This window comes from Ixodes scapularis, unplaced genomic scaffold, assembly GCF_016920785.2.
Source record: "Ixodes scapularis isolate PalLabHiFi unplaced genomic scaffold, ASM1692078v2 PGA_scaffold2__306_contigs__length_199485367, whole genome shotgun sequence".
Lineage (NCBI taxonomy): Eukaryota > Metazoa > Arthropoda > Arachnida > Ixodida > Ixodidae > Ixodes > Ixodes scapularis.
The window spans coordinates 10,940,413-10,959,475 of record NW_024609857.1 but is presented as its reverse complement, the minus strand read 5'-3'; the positions used below and the strand labels follow the sequence as shown (position 1 = coordinate 10,959,475).

The 19,063-nt window shown below is 44.0% G+C and overlaps 1 protein-coding gene across 1 annotated transcript in view; it reads right to left on the bottom strand.

Annotated features, from left to right (window-relative positions):
• The window catches only part of LOC8032986 (cytochrome P450 2J4-like), a 38,598-nt gene extending 21,176 nt beyond the window's left edge, over positions 1-17,422 (bottom strand). The window contains exons 1-6 of the mRNA XM_029995709.2: positions 17,140-17,422; positions 14,869-14,996; positions 13,671-13,777; positions 12,247-12,548; positions 11,510-11,622; positions 3,033-3,291 (exon numbers count right to left, since the gene is read on the bottom strand). Coding sequence (XP_029851569.2) covers positions 3,033-3,291; positions 11,510-11,622; positions 12,247-12,548; positions 13,671-13,777; positions 14,869-14,996; positions 17,140-17,357 — 1,127 coding nt within the window. The 5' untranslated portion in view covers positions 17,358-17,422. The remainder of the gene's footprint in view (positions 1-3,032; positions 3,292-11,509; positions 11,623-12,246; positions 12,549-13,670; positions 13,778-14,868; positions 14,997-17,139) is intronic.
• Between the last annotated feature and the right edge of the window lie 1,641 nt (positions 17,423-19,063).

Below are 19,063 nucleotides of genomic sequence, written 5' to 3'. Positions count from 1 at the left end.
TGTTTTCTTCACCCTGCCTTTAATAATTTTACAAATAAATATATATATATATATATATATATATATATATATATGTATATATATATATATATATATATATATATATATATATATATATATATATATATATATATATATATTAAGTAGATGTGGCGCACAGCACCGAAAATACTTTAATTGTGTGTTATGCTTAAAATACGCGTATTAGGTAAGGCATATCGTCCTTACCTAATTAAACGTGTTAAGTCCGCTAAGTGATCATTGCCTATTACATTTTAAAATAAAAATTCTGTCGGCGGCTGTACCAAATATCTTCAACAGTGTAGGAGACTTCGGTAAAGCTAACTTTGAGGCAGTTAATAAGGATGGGCACTTTTATGGAAACTTTCTTACCCTGCTTTCATGAGCGTTTTGTTAATGATAATTGGAACTTACCCATGGAACTTGGTCGGCTTTTAAATTTGCGTATTCCTCCGAGAAAGGTGTATTCCAATTCAGATGTGCCATGGTTTAATAGAGCGCTCAATAGCTTGCGTAAGAAGAAGAAATGTTTATTTCGTGCTCGAAAAAAGATTTGACTGGTCGACGACGGCTCGCTTATTACACTGCTGCTGATTCATACAAAACTGTTTTAGATCAACCCAAAATATATTTTTTCACTAAACTTTACCGTCTATGTTAATAAATAATCTAAAGCAGTTTTGGAATCTCACGAAAGGAGACAGTAAAACTCCAGGGTCATTGAAGGCCGATGATAGTATAGTCTCATTGCTAGTGTGGATTACGCTAATATTCTCAATGACGTATCTGTAAGTTGTTTCTCGGTTCCTTCAAGCTCTCCTACCTTTGACTGTATATCTTATGAGTACCTGCCAATGTATCCGCAAGCAGTTGATCCTTAACGCATTGTTAAAATGATTGATTCCCTCAAACTTCCATCATCAGCAGGAATCGACGATATTCATACAAAGTTCCTAAGAAACACGAAGACGTATACGTCAATTTTGCTGTCTCTGCTATATTTATTCAATCCCTACAGTTCGGTGTTTTACCTGATGATTGGAAGGTCGCCAGGGTGGTTCCTGTTCACAAGGGAGGTGTTAAACATTGTCCTCTAAACTTTCGCCCTATAGCATTGACACGTGTCCCATGCAAAATTATTGACCATATAATTTATTTCCATTTGGTAAATTTATTAGATTCAAACTCTTCTTTTGCCCATTTCCAACATGGCTTTCGGAAATCATTCTCATGCGAAACACAGCTTGCATCGTTAACACATGACCATCACACTATACTTGACCGGAGGTCAAGTATAGATTGCATCTTATTAGATTTTTCAAAAGCGTTTGATAAAGTATCTCGCAAACTACTTCTATTAAAACTCAGTAGACTAAATATCGACCCTAAAGGTCTCACCTGGATACATTCTTTCTTGAATAATCGCAAACAGTTGGTTTCCATCAATGACTCTAGTTCAACTTTAGTTTCTGTCACTTCAGGAGTACCACAAGGTTCAGCCTTAGGACCTTTGCTATTTTTAATCTATATCAATGACTTACCATCTCATATTTCATCCAATATATCACTATTTGCTGATGACTGCGTCCTATACAACGAAGTAAGAAATAACCTAGAATCAGGACAGTTACAAAATGATATTAATGCAGTGTCACTTTGGTGAAAATCATGGTCAATGCAATAAAACTTAACTAAATGTAAATCTATGCGCATATCCAGATATACAGCAGTACCTGCAGATTCTAATATTAAAGGAATTGCATTGCGGTCGGTCTCGGAGTATAAGTACCTTGGTGTACGTATCACATCTGATCTAACATGGAAACATCACATAGATAACATAGCTAACAATGCAAATCGCATGCTGGGATACTTGAAGAGAAACTTGTCATTGGCACCCCAATCATTAAAGGTGATACTGTACGAAACACTCGTACGACCAAAGCTAGAGTATGCACCAGCTATTTGGGACCCTGGTCAATCTTCATTAATTGCATCACTTGAAGCCCTACGAAACAGATCAGTACGTTTCATTTCCTCTATCACCGAACGGCAAGTATATAGTAAATGAAGGTTAACCTTTCACTTCCACATCTCCTATTTCACAAAATTTATTACAGTAACGTTACACTGCGAAAAGACTTTTTGACTTTCCTTTTTATGTTTCATCACGAGTCAATCATCAACATAAAGTTGGCATCCCTCACTCAAACTGCAATGCTTTTTACCATTCTTTTGTATCATGTACATACCATGAATGGAACCACCTTTCCGCCCCCATTGTTTAAATTTTTGACAGTGCTCATTTCAAAACGGCGTTGATAAGCATCCTTACTGATTGTTTTAAATTTTCCCACGTAAGTTTTTTTACTGGCGACTCATTGTTCCCCCATTCTCCCTCTGTAATGCTTCGTGCTCTGGGGATAAATGAAATTTAATGAAATGAAATAAAGCTACCTTAATTTTTTTTCTGGTTCTTTCATATGGTATTACATGGTATTATGAATCATTGGGGTTCTTTTTTTAAGAAGGGTTATTTTATTAACATAGTTATCGCCTAAATAGTACACATAACCCGATATACGTTACCCGGCCTCAACTAACCAAAATCAAATTTGGGGGGCTTAACGTGCCAAATCAATGAAGGGCATCTGGCACGTCCTAGCAGAGGGCATGAACCACCACTAGACCCTCAGGGTTCAACCACTAGGGCATTTTTTGACGAGTAACCGAAATCTCGGTTACCCCTGCTCGGCAATAAGCCTACGCGGATTGCGGGCACTACGGCCGGGATGCGAACCCTCAACTAAGCAAACAAACGAAACGGAACTGAAACTTTTCATTCGAGTGACTATCGAGTTTTAGAATGACGCATGCAAAAGCTTTGCGTATACTCAAAAAACACTGTCGTCGCCATGCTTTAATCCAAAACGCGATATGGGTTTGCCGTATGCGGAGTAGCGACGACGCTCTTTCCTCAGTAACTCGCTGTGGTTAAGTGTGCGACTCACTAGCGCATCAGGTTGAGCGGGTTGACGGGCTTGCAGCGCATCACCTCCCACGTGAAGGCCTGCGTGTAGGGCATCTTGTTGCGGTCGCTCCAGGCCACCTGTCGGTCGGTTCCTCCGACCACTTCGTCGATCTCCGCTTGGATCTTCTTCTGGCGTTCCGGGTACACGGCGCTCATGAGCAGCAGCCAGTCGAGGGCGGCTCGCACCGTCTCGCTGCCGGCGCCGAAGAACGACGCCACGTTGCCTTTCAAGACGTTCCCTGGAAGGATGCCACATCCCACTCATGAGAGCAAGGCTGTTAGAGTCTATTTTGTGCTTCCACGAAGAAACGCAGGTCGCTGACAAGGTGAGGGCTCCAGCGCGACCCTCCTGGCTTCGGCATTGCTTCGGCGTCTCGTGCACCTCGAGCACGCACGAGCAGCCAAAGCACGGCGGAAGGCATGAAGTGTAGGCTGGAGGCTGGAGGCTCGAAAAAAAAAAAAAAAACGCCTTGCCGTCCTCACTCTGTCAGTGACCATGAGGGTAGAATTTGAGAAATTTCTGTTTCTATTCACATAATTTTCTACAGTCACATAGTCTTTTTTGTCGCCGGATAGAAAACATTTATGCGGAGGGCAAGGTCGTCTGCTTCCTCTGCAGGGGTTGTGGTGACGTCAGAACACAGAGCTCCGATTGGCTCTCATGAAAGGATAGTGGGTAGACCTCAAGGCAGCTAGCGTTGAGGTCTACCCACAATCCTCCCAATCGGAGCCAATCAGAGCTGGGCGTTCTGACGTAACCACAACCCCTGGAAAAGAAGCAGACGAACTTGCGCTCCGTATACACAACAGACGCCCATTGGGGCTGAGTACCTTCCCGTTAACTAAACAAACTCTCGACACACTTACTTTCACTATGCTTTTCCGGACGTGCGCTTTTATATCTTCGCTTCCGTTGTAAATGGAGATTTTTTATAGCATTGGAGGGAAACGAATTTCGACTGGCAAGGCAATGCGGAGAAAATGTGGTCCGATTTGGGCAGCGCCTTGTCATTCCCCTAGTTACCGACAACTTAAAGAAACGCAGGGAGTCGCGAATCCCGAGGATCTTATTATCGCTCAGCAGCCAATCAGACTGGTGCATTAGTCGACGTAAACGCCTAGGAACCAACCCCGAATCAAGACGTGCGAACGTATACTTCCCCACACTCTAAAAAAAGCCCGTGCGTCTACTTTCCCGCACAACACTCGGAGAGCCAATCACCGCAACTTACGGAGGCGGCTCAGCGAATGACGATGCCGAAACATATGTTTAGACCAAAAAACGCAGTTGTGGCATTAAGCAATGCAAAACGTCACGCTTGCATTGCTTAATGTCACAACTCAGTCTGCGTTTTTTGGTCTAAACATATGTTTCGGCATCGTCATTCGCTGAGCTGCCTCCGTAAGTTACGGTGATTGGCTCTCCGAGTGTTGTGCGGGAAAGTAGACGCACGGGCTTTTTTTAGAGTGCATGCTCTGCGTTTCTTGCTACATCTCAGTGACTACAGTTGTCGTCGTGTCTTTACCAATTATACTCTGAAGGCTACGAATGGCTATAGATGCTACTTAAATTCGAGCCACTATTCGTACATACTTTTTAGAGCGCAGCTCTTAGGCGCCCGTTTCCGGCTTGAGCAGCGTCGCCGTCGCCGTCGCCGTCGCCGTTGGCGTAACCGCGCGGTGCATTATGCGTAGGGATGCCGCGAACTTTTTAGAGCGCAGCTCTTAGGGGCCCGTTTCCGGCTTGAGCGGCGTCGCCGTCGGCGTCGGCGTCGCCGTCGCCGTCGCCGTCGCCGTCGGCGTAACCGCGCGGTGCATCATGGGAAATGTCCCATAATGCACCGCGCGAGCCCCCCACCAAGGTCACGTGACCTCGTGGGGGGTCACGTGACCCCCCGAAGTCACGTGGCCCCCTCCTCGAGGTCACGTGACCCCCGCCGATGTCGCGTGACCCCCCGATGACGTCATCGTCACTGATGACGTCACCGGCATCCACATCGTCATCGTCATCATCACTGATGACGTCACCGGCATCCACATCGTCATCGTCATCATCACTGATGACGTCACCGGCATCCACATCGTCATCGTCATCACTGATGACGTCACCGGCATCCGCATCGTCATCGTCATCATCACTGATGACGTCACCGGCATCCACATCGTCATCGTCATCATCACTGATGACGTCACCGGCATCCACATCGTCATCGTCATCATCCCTGATGACGTCACCGGCATCCGCATCGTCATCGTCATCATCACTGATGACGTCACCGGCATCCACATCGTCATCGTCATCATCACTGATGACGTCACCGACATCCGCATTGTCATCGTCATCATCACTGATGACGTCATCAGTGACGTCACTGATGTCGTCACCGGCATCCGCATCGTCATCGTCATCATCACTGATGACGTCATCAGCGACGTCACTGATGACGTCACCGACATTCGCATCGTCATCGTCATCGTCACTGGTGAAGTCATCAGTGACGTCACTAATGACGTCATCGGTACCCGCATCGTCATCGTCACTGATGACGTCATCAGTGACGTCAGTGATGACATCATCGGCATTGGGGGTCACGTGACCCCCAAGGTAACGTGACCCCCCCCTGGTTAGTTTAACCCCCCCCCAGTGCCCTTCCCTCCTCCTCCTCAAGAGCTGCGCTCTAATTCGGCGTTACAGGGAGTTGTAAGCGGCTTTCATTTTTTTCGAATCGAAGTTTCGACTATCGGGTGCGAAATGTTTGGAAGATTTCGAATTTTCGAACTTTCTATATAGTAAAATTCGACGGAAGTCGACTTGTTAAACTAAGAAGTTCGACGCTTCTCGAACCGTCGAACTTATGACGCTAAAAAATTAATCCTTTTCGAACTTTCGAGCTTATTACGCTGCAAAATTCGATGCTTGTCGAACTTTCGAACTTGTTATACCAAAATATTCGATGATTTTCGAACTTTCAAATTTAGTGCACTAAAAAATTCGAAGCTTTTCGAACTTTCGATTTCCTACGCTAAGGAATTCGATTATTTTCGAACTTTCAAACTTATTTATCAAGAGAATTAGAAAAGTTTCGAATTTTCCAATCCTGACATGTCAAAAGTTCTACGAACTTCGAACTTTTAGGGTAAAAGTTCGACGTTCTTCGAACTTCGAAAGACCGGCGGACGGTTTCATTTGAATTCAAGTAGTGAGGTACCTTCGTAATTCGTTTTAGAGTGCAGCTCTTAGGGGCCCGTTTCCGGCTTGAGCGGCGTCGCCGTCGCCGTCGCCGTCGCTGTCGCCGTTGGCGTCGCCGTCGGCGTCGCCGTCGGCGTAACCGCGCGGTGCATTATGGGTAAATTTCCCCGCTAAATCTAGCGGAAAAAATTTCCCCGCTAAATCTAGCGGAAAAAATTTCCCCGCTAAATCTAGCGGAAACAATTTCACCGCTAAATCTATCGGAAAAAATTTCCCCGCTAAATCTAGCGGAAAAAATTTCCCCGCTAAATCTAGCGGAAAAAATTTCCCCGCTAAATCTAGCGGAAACAATTTCACCGCTAAATCTAGCGGAAAAAATTTCCCCGCTAAATCTAGCGGAAAAAATTTCCCCGCTAAATCTAGCGGAAAAAATTTCCCCGCTAAATCTAGCGCAAAAAATTTCCCCGCTAAATCTAGCGGAAAAAATTTCCCCGCTAAATCTAGCGGAAAAATTTCCCCGTCGAATCTAGCGGAAAAAATTTCCCCGCTAAATCTAGCGGAAAACATTTCCCCGCTAAATCTAGCGGAAAACTTTCCCCGCTAAATCTAGCGGAAAAAATTTCCCCGCTAAGTCTAGCGGAAAAAATTTCCGCGCTAAATCTAGCGGAAAAAATTTCCCCGCTAAATCTAGCGGAAAAAATTTCCCCGCTAAATCTAGCGGAAAAAATTTCCCCGCTAAATCTAGCGGAAAACTTCCCCCGCTAAATCTAGCGGAAAAAATTTCCCCGCTAAATCTGGCGGAAAAATTTTGGTCACGTGACCCGGGGGTCACGTGACTCCGCAGGTCACGTGACCCCCCCCCCCCCCCCCCGAGGTCACGTGACCTCTGAGGGGGCACGTGTTTGCTCCCACGTGACCCCACCAAGGTCACGTGCCCTCGGGGGGGGGGGGGGGTCACGTGACCCCCCCCCCCCCGAGAACACGTGGCCCTCAGTACTCTCCCCTCCTCCTCCTCAAGAGCTGCGCTCCAATTCGGCGTTACAGCGAGTGGTAAACGACTTTCACTTTTTTTTCTCGAATTTTTGCATGCGGTGCTGCGTTCCTTACGAAAGACAATGCCGTTTATTTCAGTGTTTTGGCGGGCTCAGTTTTAAAGAAATAAATTCTCAAAGGGGCGAGGAAGGACGACAGTTTTTCGACGATTGTCGTTTGTGCCATATTTGAAGCGCGCTATAGCCGAAGCTATTTATGGTAGAGATGTTAAACTTTTTTTAGCGTGATCTATGTATAGCGTAGGTAAGAGTCGTCTTAAGATGTGATTATTGTTATTTAAGATAAGTTTCGCAGAAATGTCCAACCATGTATCTATGGGTAGTTATGCCCTAAACTTGGTATTTTTTTTCGTATAAGTTGTTTGAGGTATCGCATTTAAATTAACACTACACACAGTACGTATCATTGCCATCTGCAGAATACAAAATAATGTATTTATTGTTTTTTCACGTTCAGGATTAAATTAACTCATGGGAGAAGATATCTGATATTGTTAAGTTCAGCACGTCATTAAAAAATAAACATTTGTTTTTTCGCTTCACGTTCTTGGGACGTGTTTCTTTTAGCCTGCACACATTTTGGTAGGAGAAACTTGTTTCGAAGTTCTGAGCTTTTGAATATGCAAGAATACAACACTTCCGGCGAATTCTTGATAATTTGTTTTTCTTCAGCTTTTTACCCCCGCATTTATTGTTATGTTTATTTTTTTAATTTCTTTTTATCAATGGCACAGTTATTCAGGTCGAAAAGACATAGCTGAGAACTTCCGAACCACTAAGCATGTGACAAATAGTGCCTTCTGACAACGAGTTTTAGAGAATGACGCTCTACTCGATCTTTTATGCAGTGAAGAGCGACAGTAGCTATACGTATGCATAAATAATTTCAGATTAAAATAACCTCGACCACGCCCTCATTCCCCGAATTGTTTTCTTTAACAGTCCAAAATATCTGGAAGGGGGAAAGGGGGGATGCAGCCCCCCTCCCGTTTTTCTTCTTCCGACGCCACTTGTATGGTAGAACGCTCCTCGACCTCGAGGTGTGTCGGCTTCTGTGCTTTTTTGCGAGGCGTTTCCTCCGTCCCGGAAAATAAACCTCCAGGACAATTACAAACTTAATTTACTACATGTCAGCGTCACTCGGGCGGTGTTCGATCGGATTACTACCAGCCTGCAAGGGGTAGGGAGGTAGTTTGCCACGTCGCTTCAAGGTTTTTCTGAGCTTCAACCTCCTGCCCGCCCCTGGACGTTTCGAACTGGATGAGTACCGTAAAACAGTGCGTTCGTGTGATTACTACTGTGTGATGCACGCTAAAGACCCTAACCCCCCCCTCCCCTCTCCCCCTCCCTCCCTCCCTCCTCCCCCCCCCCCCCCCCCCCAGCGCTGGCGGTCACAATTACTGATCTATGGTCACACGTCACTCTGCATCTGCACTAGCAAATATTTCAGCACATCCGGGACACTCGTCGTCTCATTTAATTGCCTGACCCAACTTCGCAGAGTCTAAATATCACACTCTATCTTTTCTAAACCTGATTTTGTGAAAAACAGTGAGTCGTGAAAACATTATTTGAAACTGAAATTGTGGAGGAACATGAAAACCGGACTTCGAACTTTGAAAACTTGGACCTAAAAGAAATTCAAAACCTTCGATTTTTTAAAAATTTAGCGTTAAAAGAGAATCGAAGCATTCGAACTTTTCAAACTTTATGTAGAAATAAGTTAGAAATATTCGAATTTGTCAAACTTTATGTTTATACCAATTCGAAGTGTTCGGATTTTTCGAATTTTATATCCAAAGAATTTCAAAATATTCGATTTTCGAATTTCAGATCCGAGGAAATTCGAAATATTCAAATATCTCAAATTTTCAAGTTCGGAAAGTTCGAAAACTTCGAATTTATTGAACCTCAGGTAAAAAACATTCGAAATATTCGAACCCGAAATTTTATAAACCGTGAAAGCTTCGAACTTTTCGAATTCGAAACTCCACTGTGATCGAAGGTTGCGAATTTTTCGAATTCGAACCTCGGTCGGTACGAAAATATCGAAATTTTTCGATTCGAACCTCAGTTCGCTTTGAAAGTAGCGAAACCTTTCGAAATCGAACCTCGGCTGGTTCGCGACATCCCTAATTATGGGTAAATTTTCCCGAAGGAACCCGAGGTCCTCCCGAAGGACCTCGGGTTCCTTCGGGAGGACCTCGGGTTCCTTCGGGAGGACTTCGGGAGGACCTCGGGTTCCTTCGGGAGGACCTCGGAAGGACCTCGGGTTCCTCCGGGAGTACCTCGGGAGGACCTCGGGTTCCTTCGGGAGGACCTCGGGAGCACCTCAGGCTCCTTCAAGAGGACCTCGGGAGGACCTCGGGTTCCTTCGGGAGGACCTAGGGGGGGGGGGGTCACGTGACGATGACGTCATCAGTGACGTCATCAGTGATGATGATGATGACGATGCGGATGCCGATGACGTCATCGTCATCATCACTGATGACGTCATCGTCACGTGACCCCTCAGGTCACGTGACCCCCCTCCCCCTTCGGAGGTCAACTGACCCCCCAGTACCCTTCCCTCCTCCTCCTCAAGAGCTGCGCTCTAATTCGGCGTTACAGGGAGTTGTAAACGGCTTTAATTTTTTCACAGCGAAGCTGTATATGGCTAAGGTTCCATGCACTTTTGGTATCCGTGTGCAGAAATTAAATTGCATGCGAAAGCGCTCCAATATATCAAAATCCATTTACGCTCGGTCACCTCGAAACGCATCTTGGTAAGAAAAGAAGTCAAAACGTGTGATAATGGAGATACATATGAGAACACTGGGCCTTCTCCCTCTCGAATCGGGTGACCTCACTGCTTTACACATATGGACTAAGCAGCTTTTATATACGTAAAGCATTATATGTATATATTTAACTTTAGCGAATACTCTCACCGAAGTTGCAATGTAACCTATTGTGTATTGGTAGTTGGTATTGGTATTCACTGCGTGCCGAAACACCATGAAGGCTTTGATATTTGTGCACATAAAAGTCAGAATGAGTTGAACATGCAAGGACGTGAAATACAGGAGTGACACATCAGTCATAATAAAACAAATTACAGACACAACTTGGTATTCAAAGTAAAATAAGGCATGGAAAAGAAATCGTACTGCCCAAGGCTATTACAAAAAAGTTAGAGTCCATGCATTGGTGACCCTTCAATCTGCTTGTCAGGATAAAACGTATCGCAGAGTCGCGTGTGTTTAGCTGGCACAAGTAAGCTTGTATATATCATAGTGACCATAAAACACTCATCTCTACCGCTTCAGAATGATGTATATATACTTTAAATCAACTGTTGGTGAAGTGCTTTTGTGTGTCTCTTGGTTAATCCTGTGTTGTGGTGCTCTACAGCTTCGCTGGCCACCTTTTCTTCAAGGCAAAAAATACAGTTGCTCTGTTTTGTTTTACGAGTAATGTTTTTTGTTTCACTGCCACGACTAAAATATATCGAGTCTGTTCATTATTAAAAAAGAAGAGGCTTAGCGACACCTCATCAAACTTCAGTGGCACGTTGTACGGCATAACTTACCATCTTATTGTTGTGAGTACGTCCGACTAGTGCGTTAATCCAGCCTCTGAAAATGGCTATAACGAAACGTTTCCCTGTGCATCGGACGGGCAAAGTATTCTAGATCTTGTCATATTTCAGTTTAGGAATCGTTATAATGAGACCTAGAAGTCACTAAATGATTATCGAAATTGCTGCTTATATATAAAAAATAAAATAAATATTTTTTTATTAGAAACGCAAGGTCTTGACAGGAACCTTTGCATACTACTAGATGAAGAACACACATATATATCTATCTCTCTCTCTTTATATATATATATATATAGATATATATATATATAAACAGCAACGGGGAGGGAAAGAAGACACTGAGAGTAATACATTCAAAACATAGTTGCCCTTAAAGAGGAGATAGTTTTCTAGATCAAGAAGGTCGCCAAACACGAGCTGTGTATGCAGAGAGAAACGGTTCAAGCTTGGTAGGTCATTCACAGACTGACGAAGGGCCTACCAGGCTTGAAACGTAGGTCTAGGTCAAGTAGGGTAAATATAAAACAATGGACCGCGTTTGTCGGAGTTTTTAATACAAACTTTGTTGCGACGGCTACATATATATATATATATATATATATATATATATATGAAAGGAAAGGGCAGCGTACTTGTGAATGCTTTCTGGTCGCCTTCCTGCTTCTTCATTTCGTAGATGAATCCATCGATGTAGTCCCGTACTACGCCATCCTGGTACGTTTCGTCGTGGAAGTCAATCTTTGACCTACGCAAATAAAAATTATAAAGTTATGCCAAAACAATCAATGCCTGTCATGTCGACAAAAGCTGCAACGCCCGGGCACAACTTTGCGTGAGCGTTTCACTTACTCATTTCCAATTACTCATCGAAAATCTAGAGACGTAAGGTGTTGCTTCCAGCTTAGTGTGAACCAAAGAACCATGTGAGATATGTGCACTTCTCGAGTACCGAGCCGAGATTTCTCGCCACACAGGCGCTGTGGCGCTCGACCGTGACCGTTACCTAATGCGGGCTTGAGATCCGCGATTGGAGCGGGAGGGGGCGCGAGACAAGGGGGTCGGGGGGGGGGGGGGGGGGGGGGGGGGTGTCCGGACTTTTTTGACTTGAGAATCTTAATTGGTAGTTTTTGCGGAGAGTCTCGATTTCATGGTCTCCGGTTGGAGTCTTTGTTGGGGGAGCCCTCATGAAGGGAGCGGTTCATCTGCAGACGCCACCGGAGGAGAACAAGACTTAGGGCGACGTCATGTGAGTTGATAAGGTGCTTGACTGAGCTTGCTCTGTTGTGTGACTTCCTTGGTAACGACTAAATCGTGGCTTGATCGAATCGGCCGTAGTATAAGGTGAAAAGATCCCACAAGTTCTACTCACTCAACGAAATCCTCTCTGCGGACCAGGGCGTCTCGGAGCATCTCGCAGGCGCCGAGTTTGAAGAAGACCATCAAGTTGCGCAGCCAGGGAAAGAAGTTGATGAAGGAGGTCTGGGCGGCCAGAGCCGGGATTATCTCAATCAGTTTGTCTAGGTAGATCCGCTCAGGGTCTGAGTACTCGAACCTCCGGCCGAACACCAGGGCCGAGATAATGTTAGAAGTGCTGGGCGTCAGCAGAGTCATCGGGAGCACGGGCTTGCTCTTCTTGTCGCGGAACTCCTGGAGCAGATGGCCCACTTCGTCCTGCGTTTTGGAAGCCGGGAGCTCAAACGTGGAACCAGACGGGTTCGAAAGCCAATCTAGAATGTGCCGCCCCCCCTTTCCCATTATTGTTTTTTTTTTTGCTTTAAATAAACTGGATTTTGCCGAACGCCTCAACCTGCACTCAAGTGCTCTAGCGGTTCAAAACAGATGCCAAAGATTCAGAACTAACAGTCGTCTTAGTCAAAAGTCAAAGGTGATTTTTTGGTAATTTCAATTCCGCCGGCCGTCATTTCCCCATTGAATATTTAAGAAAATCCCTTATAACGTCTGAATAAGAACACTGTTAGTTCTGGAACCTTGGCATGTGGTTATGACCGCTAGACGTTTGGGCGGAGAATAAGAGTACACCAATGCGCAGTTTTTGTTTTCTTTTTTCGTTAAAACAAAAGTTTAGAGGGGTGTTTTCGCAAAGCTTTACACTTTTTTCAGGAATACAAGAACCTCTTCATGTACAACGTATGCCTTGAAAGTTGTCTTCGATAAGGACAGATTTTATTTTACCTGAAACACATGTGACTTCAGTGGCTAACCGCAAGCGTGAAGTACGAGCGAGTTCAAATAAATCATACAACCAGGCCCCATCTTCGCAGATCGTTTTTACATCTGGGTCGTCTTAAAGACAATTTTTCTTTTTTTTTTAATTGTATTTACTTGCAAGATAATTCAAACCTGTAGCCTGGTGCGCTCTAAACAAGTTGCATGCTCGCCGCATTTTATGGGCAGTTGTCCGAGTACCAAACACCAAGTCCTAGTGCTCGGCGAATGGCGAATAAACAAAAGTGCTTTCACACGCACAACAAATATGTAATCTACGATTCTACGATCTTTCACATACTGCTAACTTAACAGTCCAGCGAAAACTTTTTTTTTTTCGTTCTTAGAGACAACTTTTTGAGGCATGCTTTAAATCATGCTTCAAAGGCTCCAGTAGTGCGGTACGTAAAACACGGTAACGGTTTGCTAAAATTCCCTACTAAATTAGCATTTCTGGTACAGTGATTATCTCTTGGAGTTTTCTCTGGGACTGAGTGCGTGGCATTCCCTTTTGGGGTAAGCCGTAAGCTACACCACTCCGAAGTCTGTACAGTACGTATCCCTTACGTGAATATGCCTTTCCATGGCCTGGGTTGCGATACCCAAGTTCTTGAAGAGTCGGAGCGAGAACCTTCGTTGCTCCTTCCACACTGGTCCGTTCAAGATCATCAAACCTACGACGTAAGAGCGTAAAATTGGTTGGAAACAGGAATGCTACCCGGATCTCTCAATAAACTGGACAACTTGAAAAAAGAAAACATATTTGGCGTTACGTAAACATGATTAAAATGATATGTTCTGAATCTCAAAGCGCAAAGGACTTAATGATTATTTAGCACGAAAAAAGGAACCTGCCGGTAAAAACGGCACATACACTAAAATGTGTAGTGTGTCGAATGTGTCCTTTTTACTCCCAGTCTCGGAATTATTTCATGTTAAGTTATGTTTGATCGTTTCCCAATAATTCAATACTGATTCGTCGCAAACTTATGCAGTCAAATTAATAAATATGCAATACAGTGATCGATCGTTACCCTGAGATGGATCTGAAAGAAGAAGATTAAAGAAAGTTAATACGAGGAAGTAATCAAACTATGACTTAAAGCTTGCTTTTAAAGATGCAATCTTACCTCTCAATAATGTCTCATTCCAGCGGTGTAAAAGAGTAATGTTGTTTTTAAGGTCTATGTACAAACAAGTTGAGCACTTTTGAAATGCATCATTTAAATAGGAAAAAAAAATTACTACACTATTCTCTTTATTTTTACTGTTTTCAAAGTGCTTCAACAATGTCCTTGAAACCATTTTGATGTTTAAAGTTATCCCAGAGACTTCGAAGTTTTACTGGAGCTTGCAACCCTTACTCGCAGACACTCATTATATAAAATATTATTCATTTTTAACTATACCAATCAAAGACAAAGAGGTCAATTACTTTGAAGTAAGCATTGAAGGACTGAAGGACTACAATCGTTCAAAAAACAAAAGAACAATGCAAAGACAGCACGCATTTTTCTAGCTGCCTTATCGGTTCCCAACGTTGCCGTAAGGAACGCTTGTTTTGTGTGCAGGTGGAATAAATTCACCCAGCACTATCCCCATCATCTCTTTCATGACCAACGCAATCATTTGAGCATGATGCCTCATCGCTCATCGCTTCGTCTCTACGTCCCCTTCTGTTGGCAGCAGCTCAGAGTATGACCGGCTAGAAAAAACTCCCACCCTAGCCTCTGTCTATCCTACCTCAGGCAGAATGAATCTTTACCCTGGAATTCTTTGTGAACCTTGAAAGGAAACTCGTCCGGCCTGTTGAGCAGACTGTCCTGGCTCAGGGCTTCCTTGATGGAGCAGAAGTCGCACAGGAACACCACGTATCGGCTGCCCAACGTGACCCTGCAGGATTCGTCGAAACAATGTACAGCGTGTCCCCCCCCCCCCCCCCCCAAAAAAAAAAAGAAGCGTACAACGAGTTTTTGACCAAAAAATAATTACACCAGAAGAAGAAAAAAAAACTATTTCCCATTCCATCCTGGCACGGAGCTCACGTATCTTGTGAATGTGATCTTTACACTGATAAATATATTTTTAGAGAATTCCAGCAAGCCCTTTCACATGGGATACAAAAATGTGCCAGTAAAAAAAGGGCCTGGCTTATGATTATTTATTTGGGAGCAATATGATCGAAAAACTACAAAAATAAAATATACATAACACATTGGACATCCAATCTCAGTGGACATTCAGACCTGGTTGGATATTCGTATCGTTGGATATTCAGTCGCGACGGACATTCAGGCCTGGTTGCATCTTCCGTCGCGTTGGATATTCATACTTGTTGGACATTCCGTCTCAATTGGACATTCTGTCTCGATGGATATACCTGCTCGCCTGTCACGTGACTAATTGGATCTTTCGGCTCGTTGGATCTTCCTTCTCGATGGATATTCAGGCAGCGAGATCTCCGAAAAGGGGGCTGAGGTTATTAAGGTAATTGCGTACCAAATTCTCGGAAGCGCGGTTCGTCTGCTGTCACTGTTAAAGGCGCGGTTCCTCCTTGTGTGACGGGCCTGTCACACTAGTAACACAAAAACTGTCCGCAGATATGTTCGAAGCATACATATGTATATGAAGCAGACATGTTTCAAATTTTAGCCTCGTGACGTCACACGCGGCGCCATTCAACCCGGGAAACATTTTCCGCTAAATTTAGCATAAAATATTTTCCGCTAAATTTAGCGGCAAATCGATCGATAATTTTCCGCTAAATGGGAGAGGCACAGGAGAGGAGGAGGGGAGGGTACGGAGGGTACGGAGGGCGAGGAGGGGCATACCCTCCCTTCATATCTTCCCCCTCTCCTCCTCAAGAGCTGCGCTCTAATTCGGCATTTCAGAAAATTGTAAATGTCTTTAATTTTTTTATAGTTGTTTAGGGGTAAGACAAAGTGTCCAACGTTGGTACAACATAGACGAGTGAGGCATGGGCAGACAGCTCGATGTTTTACGTACAAAAGTAACTCAATAATTTTAGCTCTTTCAGAAAATATTTGATTACTTGTAAGGATACAGAAGAATAGTAATTGAATTACAGCGAACGTAAACTCAGGCAAAAAACTGAAGCGTTGAAAAGTTACAAAAGATGTCATTTATTACAAGTAATCAGTTACTTGTAATCCTTACGCACGAGTCTGCTTTTGTATGATGCACGAGCCCACGGCTTAAAGCGGTACTCCGGCAATTGTTTTGAGCTACCCCGACGTACCATATTTTGTGAATCCGCGGTCTTTACTCTTTAAAGTATCCTATTTGATATCACGCAATTTAGGATCATTATTGTGAAATATACCCGCACTTCTTAATGCCATAGCGCCAGTGGCGGGCAGGCTCGCCAGTCAAGCAGGTAATCTCTAAAACTTGACAATGCCGAGCATTTATTTCGTGCTGCTGCGCGAGTGCTGGAGCGAAGTTCCAAATCCTTAACTTGACACAATCATGCTGCTTGTTATCATTGGCGAACAAATCCTACAGTTCAAAAAAGGAACCCCTCCTTGTCACTGGCGTCAATTCGTCGGTGCCAGTAGAAACGTTCAGTTCGGAAGACACGATGAGCACTAAAACTGTAAATGCGATAACTTCGATAAAAACAAATTATTCTGGCCTAATATTTGCGATACTATTTCAGCAATGCATATTGATTTGTTTAGGAAATTTTCAGACAAATTGGAGACCTTGAAAAAAACACCGGAGTACCCATTTAAGAACTATTCCTGCAATATGTCAACTGCCATCTTTCATTTATGGTATCACAGGTAAGTTTCATCAACATAGTCTCGCAAGCGCGTCTATTCGCATTTCCGATGATTCTCAATTCACAACCCAGAGTGCGATTTTTACAGCTCAGCCAGCAAGCGTTCATGGCTTCGGAAATGATGCAAAACACGTGTCATACGCCTCAAGACTTATAAGGGCACCGACCTGCTGTCCTTTCCTGAAATGGTCAACATTTTTGGGTGGTGCAGTCATTCGGCGGGGCACTCACCCGAACACGGTCCCGTATTTATCCTTGAGGGCTTCCACTCCGCGATGGCCGTGCTTGGGCATGAACGGCAGGTAACCGACGAAGGGGAGGCCGTAAGGTCCCGGCGGCAGACCCTTCTTGAAGTTCCTCTTCAGCTGGTCCCAAATGTACTGAACCAGCAGGACACCGAGTCCTGCGACACATCCCGTGGCCAGACACTTCCAGACGATGTCCAGCATGACTCGTTTCCACTCTTCAGTGACGCCCTCAGGACCGGGGTGTGTCTGTCTCCCTGCAACGGCGTCGCTGGACGACCAAGATTATATCGGCTGCGAAATATCAAAATAAGCGCGGCATGTGCTGGGCAAGGGAGCGCTCCCCTTGAGATAGTTGGACGTCGCCAATAGCAGCAAATGACCCTGCTTTCCCGCAAGCGGCGACAATCTTCTCGATAAAGTGCTTCTGACGAAGTTTGGATGTATTAATTGAAGTGGACAATCGTATATTCGGTCATAAAGCACATTGATTTTACGTTTGTTTTTTGTGTCGATGTGCCGTGCGATTCTACATGAGTGTGCCTCGATTTTTTTTTTTTTTTTGTAACCATCAATCTTTGTTTTCTGGCGACAAGCTATTAAATAGGCTGTAGACTTTCCTGTTTTAACCCGAAAACACCGGTAGACATCTGTTGGTGTCAAAAGTATAAAATTGGCTAAAACTAAAAAAACAGCCGTTGTTGTTAAACATACAAACTCGATTTAAAAATTAAAAAAAAAAACGATTTGTGGATATTTCTGACCAAGTTAGAATAGTTTTTGTCAAAACTCGCCTCATCGTCAACTTGAACTCATAGTTTTAATCGGATCTTTTCACCAATAATAAACCGTTTAGCCTCCGTCCGAAACAGATTACCAGAATACACCGAAGCATATAAATATGAACACTAGAAACAATCGCCGGTGGAAAGTGTACAGCATACAGTTATAGAATCTTTAAAGCAATAAAATTTCCGTCGGTTTAATATCGCGTGAAAAGTTTTAGAAAACAAAAAAAGAAAGAGCAAGCCTGTGTAAAGGCCTCTGGCAATTATTTATCGCGATTACATGCACCGCGAAACTGCGGCATAAGCTTCGAGCCAAAAGTATACGCTTAACCATATCAGAAACAACTTGCTGCATTCTGGAACAGTAATAATATAATGGAAGTGTAACAAAACTCTGCATCTTTAGAGGCACAACCTGTTCACGACACTCTTGTGAAAGCCTTTTTGCCGAGGGAGGTTACGCGCTACTGCAATCTACAAACAGCCAGCAAGAAGAGAATTAAAGCTTTTCAACAATCCCAGTGACGTCTAACGAAAAAAATTACTCAGTTACAAGACGTCATTAGTGACCTTGCAAAGAATCGCATCGTGAGTGATAAAACCTTTCACTGCTTGGGAGCTTCGATGGAGCAAACAAAGACCTGTTGAAACGTCAAGCTGCAAGGATGACTGAGGAACCACAAACGGTCTCCTTTTACCGAGAACTGCAGGCGTTTGCTCTCTCTTTGCACCTTTATTCGTGTAAATCCTGCAAATGTGCTTGACAAGCCTTCGATACATGCCTACCGCATCCAAGGACCGTAGAAAAAATTGTATCATACCATAGATAGATCCGCAGGCTTTTCAAAAGAAGCCCACACAGCTCTGCAGATGAAAGTTTCACAAAATGCAGCAGCTGGGTATCCGACTTTATGCAGTTTGTTAGTGGATGCGATGGCGGTGAGACGTCGCGTTGAATGAAACGGGCAAAAAAAAGAGAAAAAAACGTTGATTTGGGTGAAGAGAATAACAATGACTCGCTGCCTGCTGCGAAAGAGGCGTTTGTTCTTATGGTCGTTTGAATTAATGGCCACGTGAACTTCCACTTGGTTACTTCCTGGTGGTATGCGTAGGTGGAGAGCA